Source organism: Lytechinus pictus, chromosome 9 (genome assembly GCF_037042905.1).
Source record: "Lytechinus pictus isolate F3 Inbred chromosome 9, Lp3.0, whole genome shotgun sequence".
Lineage (NCBI taxonomy): Eukaryota > Metazoa > Echinodermata > Echinoidea > Temnopleuroida > Toxopneustidae > Lytechinus > Lytechinus pictus.
The window spans coordinates 4,404,279-4,410,278 of record NC_087253.1 but is presented as its reverse complement, the minus strand read 5'-3'; the positions used below and the strand labels follow the sequence as shown (position 1 = coordinate 4,410,278).

The 6,000-nt window shown below is 34.1% G+C and overlaps 1 protein-coding gene across 8 annotated transcripts in view; it reads left to right on the top strand.

Moving 5' to 3' along the window:
* The first annotated feature begins 574 nt into the window (after window positions 1-574).
* The window catches only part of LOC129267980 (nucleosome assembly protein 1-like 1), a 28,171-nt gene continuing 22,745 nt past the window's right edge, over window positions 575-6,000 (top strand). For 4 of the 8 annotated variants that reach the window (XM_064104531.1, XM_064104530.1, XM_064104529.1 and 1 more), the window contains exons 1-2: window positions 575-800; window positions 5,007-5,146. In XM_064104531.1, coding sequence (XP_063960601.1) covers window positions 5,041-5,146 — 106 coding nt within the window. In that variant the 5' untranslated portion in view covers window positions 575-800; window positions 5,007-5,040. Of the gene's footprint in view, window positions 801-2,082; window positions 2,123-5,006; window positions 5,147-6,000 lie in introns of all 8 variants that reach the window. The other 4 variants (XM_064104526.1, XM_064104523.1, XM_064104527.1 and 1 more) reach the window with 3 other exon arrangements.

Genomic DNA, 6,000 nt, shown 5'->3' with positions numbered 1-6,000 from the left:
TAAAATTAAAGAAAAAAAACAAGAAGGAAAGAAAAAAAGAAAGAAAGAAAGAAAGTAGAAAGAAAATAGGAGAAAGAAATAGATAAATGAACATAAGTAAATAAATATATTAATAAAAATAACTCGGTATATTTCTCTATAGGTAAGAAATATACCGAGTTATCTTTATATAGATCTATCTAATAAAATTAAAGAAAAAAAAAAAACAAGAAGGAAAGAAAGAAAGAAAGAAAGAAAGAAAGAAAGAAAGAAACTGAAAGAAAGAAAGAAAGAATTAAGAAACATAGAAAGAAGGAAAGAAAGAAAGAAAGAAAGAAAGAATTAAGAAACATAGAAAGAAGGAAAGAAAGAAAGAAAGGAAGAAAGAAAGAAAGAAAGATAGAAAGATAGAAAGAAAGAAAGAAATAAAGAAAGAAGAAAGAAATAGGAGAAAGAAATAGATAAATGAACATAAGTAAATAAATATATTAATAAAAATAACTCGGTATATTTCTCTATAGGTTATAAATATACCGAGTTATTTTTATATAGATCTATCCAGATTTTAATAGACCTTACTTTTTATATACCCGGTACACAAAACCACGGTGACCGATTCGTCGCGTCGCAACACTTTTACTGTGATTAGCATTAAAGATATTTAGAGATCAGCTGAACGCACCCGCGCCAAAATATTCTTATCAAAGTCACTTGTTCCTACTGGTTCATGTTGAAACTGACGTCATATTTCGACCAATCAAATCACACGTTTAATCCCCGCCATCTTGAAGCTCCGAAAGACAATATTGGCAATTTTTCAGGTAAGTTGTTCATGTTCATCTGGAAATTAATAATACCTCGGTGTTAGCAAGTGATAGAATGAGTGTGTTGTGCAGAGAGTGCTTACATGTTATGCATCCGTATCCTCCAAATTTTAATTTGAAGTTTCCTTTTTGAAATATACACCAAAACCACAGCTGTCAAATCATTCATTCATTCATTCGTTTTGCCTGCCACTGCACAGGCACCGGCGCGCGCTACGAAACGCATGGCGCGGCGCCGCTGCCGCATGTGCATTGGACATGATCATGACTCGTGTATCATTGCCATGATTTCATATCATTTAATTCATCTTTTTATCCAAGCATTTTGCGGAAACGTAAAGAGAATTTTGTATTTTTTGAAGTTCAGCAATGTCTAACGTTGAAGTGATGGTCCTGGCTGAAAATATAATATGATTAAAACAGATCAGACCAACAAAACATTGAACAATGATTTGATAATGATAAAAAATGGACAAGCCAGGGGGTGTTTCACAAAGATTTAAGTATGACGTAGAGTCGCACCTAAATGCCTAGTTGCACGAGGTATAAAATACTTGATCGCATTGGTCAGATCATGCAAAGTGGATGCGCACTACAGCTTATTGAATAAGATTTTGCGTTTTCAGATACGCTTAGCCTTAGGCATTTATTAAAGTGCGACCTAAGTCATACTTACATCTTTGTGAAACACCCCCCAGGACATGTATGGCATTTTAACAAAATATTTCTAGGCATGTCATGAATAATTTAATCAATGAGCAAATTGATGATTTCATATTCCCACTTGTTTTGTATTTTATTATATGAAATTTATCTCGGGCCTATTCTAGATCTAAGTTACTATTCTAATTAAGTAACAAGTAAGATCTGTTAAGAGTTAGAAATTTTTAACATTAGAATCTAGGCCTAAGCCTAGATCTATTTTTTTTAACCAAGAACTTAAAAAATTGGATTGACAAACTGATTTAGAGAATTATTGCTGCAACTTATTTGATCACATTATTCAATCATGTATGCAAAAAATGAAATGATTATGATTTCATGTAATGACAAACTCACAAAGTGGGGATGTACATTATCAGCCTACCTAATGAATATTCATGATGATGTGCATATGAAGTTTCACAAAATTATTGCTTAGATCTAGATCTCTACTTAAGTATTCAATAACTTTGTTATTTGTTATCCAATTTTGATGACATTTTCAGCATTTTGCTCTAAATTATACTCTTTATTTAGATATGAATTGTTGCATTTTTTCCCTGATCAACAATCCCAGGTCATCTGAAGGAAATGGAGAATCCAAGTGAAAATATAGTGTAAGAGAAATAAATGAAAATGGTTGCACTTTAGCCTTCTGATTTGATATATCTGTTTTTGTTTTGTTTGTTTTGTTGGGGTTTTTTGTGTGTGTTTTTTACAGTAACCATAAAAGATTACAAATGAGTTAATGGCATTTGGGAAAGGGAGAAATTTGTACCCAGCAAAATATTATATTTTGTATATTTGTTCTCAATGTGTTCGTGTAAAATTTGATGGCGTTTACATGGTGGTCAAGTTACCACAGACTTGAAGTGTTCGAAATAAGCATATAAAAAGTCTAAAATGCATTTTTCATTTTTATGCCCAATTTTAAAGAGATTCCCAGTGATAATATGCTTGATTGATGTATCTCTTTATTAAAATGCAACTCAAAATTTTGTTGGGGGTAATCTTACCTTAACTGATCGGTTGATATGTTAGTGTGGAAAGTTTATTAATATGCAACTGAACTATTTATACAACTGAACTGCTGGTTGGTGTCAACTTTACCTAATAATGATTCATTTCTCTTTGTGTGACACAATTGATATTTATAATTGGAATTTCAATATTTTGCTGATTGTGTTGTTGAGCAATTCGCTTTTCTCAGGGTTGCTCGTCTTTTGGCTTTTGCCTGATTTCAGGCCCTGACATCTTTTCATTTAAAGGGATGGTCCAGGCTGGAGATATTTATATCTCAAAAATAGAATTTTACGGTACTCTATTGCTGTATAAATGTTTTCACCCCAGACTATCCCTTTAAGGCGTTTTCAGGCTTTCATTGTATAGCACACATTCTGTGGCTTTATGATGTCCAGGGGCGGTATTCTGAGGTCATTTTATCTTTAAAATATTTTATTTTATCTCGTAAAATGAAATTGGTATTCTGAGATGACATTTTATTGAAATTTTATCTTGCGTATCTATGATGATACGCATCAGAGCAGTGGCTGCGTAGACATACCCTTCGCGTACCTGGCCATTGCAACGCGGGTGATGTGCTTGCGCCCAAGTTACCTTGAAGAAAAAAATTTAAATAAACTTAAAAGAGGGTAGGGGCTATTTTATCTCCGCGACGTTGATTTCGTCAATATTTCTAGGTGAATTAACTCCAAATGTTGGCATGAAAATTAAGAAAAATGATATATTCATTGAGAACAACACCTTGAAAATATTTCTGTACAATCGGGAAGTATTTCATTAGACTTTTGTTGACTAATATTGTCTTTGAAAAGATGCGATATAGACTTCGAAAAAAGATGAGAGTATTGCCATTTTTGTTAAAAAGAAATCTCTGTAAAGACGTGCAAGCGTATAGTGCAAGCGTATTGAAGTCAATAAATTGACGCAATCTCACTCCTTCACCACACCTAGCGGAATTGATTTTTATTGGTTTCCTATAAAAGCGTATTTCTAATTTGATATTGATTAAAAAATAGGTGTGTCTTACAGAGATAAAATGAAGATAAAATTGTTCTCAGAATACCAATTCGGAGAGATTTTAAGAGTATTTTATCTCACTGATTTTAATGGAGATAAAATATTTTATTTTATCTGAGATAAAATGGATCTCAGAATACCACCCCTGGCTTCTTTACAGTCCCAGTGAGTAAAACTACATGTAACTGGCATCCCTGTTTTCTAAAGTTTTTGAAAATGCATTTTGCTTCATTTTCCTTGAATTACTTCAAATAATCTTTAACCCTTTATAACACAGCATTTTATGAGTAGGTTCAACTTGTTTGGCTAATTTGAGGTTTTTCATTGTCTATTCAGGGAATTAATGTTCGAAAATCAAATCTATCTTTTTCTTTTTTTCTTTCTTTTTTTTCCTTGTTCTTAAACTACCACACCATCAAAGATTTTTTTTTCTTAAGGTGGATTTTTCCTCAGGTTGTACAGGTATCATTCTGATGCTTTTCAACGAATTGTATGTTATATTGTGAAAACATTATTTTTATGGTACTGGGCATGAATTTTCTTCTTTAACAAAATTTGTTTTGTTTTTTTTGTATCTTGTTCTACATTTCATTATTTTATAATTGTTTTCTTTGGAAAATGGATTTACTGAATTTAGAAAAAAAAATCAGCACTCACAGTGGATTTCTACATCAACAATATCAAATTGTATTCAGAGTGGGAATATAGTGTAAATTGGATTAAAACAAAAAAAATTGGGGGCTAACTTGCAGTTAGACAAAATGGTTAGTTGATAACGGTAGATAGTGGGCATTACAGCTGCTGTGCTAAAGCTAGGGTAATTATGCTGTATTACTGTATTACCAGGCCAAATTTCTCACATTGTATTACAATTTACATTTGACTCTGGGAATGTCCAGGGCTTTTAGTTTCCAGAGCTCTTTGGGACATTTTGGGGCGAAATGACCCCAGGTAATTTTTTCCCGGGTAGTCCAAGAGGCCATTCTCATTACGCATTCTAAAACTAGTTTACTGGAGACCGATTCAGGAAACCAGTTTGAAAGATCGCTTTGCTAGCGTTCCCATTTGATAACCAGAAAATGGTTTTCAAAATCACTTCGCGTTAAGCGATCTTGTTGCTATGGAAACACTCTCAATGGGGTGACACGTTTCGCGTGAATTTGAATTTGCAGCATAGGCATTCTACACCTGTCATGTGGAGTATCGAGCTCAAAATGTGCGAAGATCGCTTCCCGAAGAACGGTTGTGTCCTCACTTATGCTGAAACCAGTCTAACGAGGAAAGCGATCTTGAAAACTGCATCGCGAGGTGGTTTTCTGAACCGGTTTGGAAGATCGCTTCAACCGTTCTCGGTACACGTTAAATTATCAGTTTCCACTAAACTAGTTTTAGAAAGGTAGTGAGAACGGTGTCAAATTTACCACAATAATACCCCTGAACTGTTGTCTTCCCTGTATACAGGAATAACCCAGAAGCAGGTGATACAGTCTTAGACATGGATCCAGGACCGCAAGGAGATGGACAGGACTTAGAAGGTGTGGAGGTCATAGACACCTCCACCGCTCAGAAGATTAACACACCGGAAAATATAGCACTCTCAGGTAGGCCCAAGTCATTTTTATTTTGAAGAAAGTTGAAACGCTATTAGTGAAAAGGCGTTTACGGTGAACCAGCGGTGGTAAAAAAAAATTGAAAATCTTCTCCGTAAGTTGCTGAAATATCAAATTTTGCATCTTTAAATCCATGAAATGGCCATCTGTTTTTCCATATTTCCTTGAAATGGTTTTGATATAGTTGTAAACTATCAAGAAAATAAAGAAGATTCAACTCTTTCTTGAATCTAAAAGATGGTTTTATGAACATGTTGCACTCGGTCACTATGGTAGACCCACATGTAGACTTTCATGGTGATGCAAGAGTGTAACATCAACTGAAAACTGATCGTCGATCGTTTTGTATCGTTTTACAACACCAAAGTCTACATGTGGGACTAGAGTATTTACCACCAAAGTAGAAAAAAAGCCCACCAAAGCATAAATGAAAGACTGATGTTGAGTGACAGCAAGTTCGTGTTGGTGTTATAAGCACAATAGATTGCCTTACCTAGCAGCAATACCTACATGTAAACTGAGAATCTACTGCAGCAGAAAAGCCAAAATTGTTTCTCTGAATGCTTCAGGGTTCCCAGCCCATCAGGGAGATCAGGGAAATTATTTTTATTTTTTCCAGTCAGGAAAAATCAAGGAATTTGATTTTTTTTTAAACACCCCTGTACCTCAAATCAGGTAAAAATCCCTCAAATGAGGGAAAAATTAGTGAATTTTGATCAGCCCAAAAGTCGAAAGCACGGTAGTCAGTCAGACTCTGTTATATTTTGTTGCTTATCAAAACAACATCCATTGAATGACTGGTTATGGTGGTACTAATTACATGTAGTTTTACATTATTGTTTTTA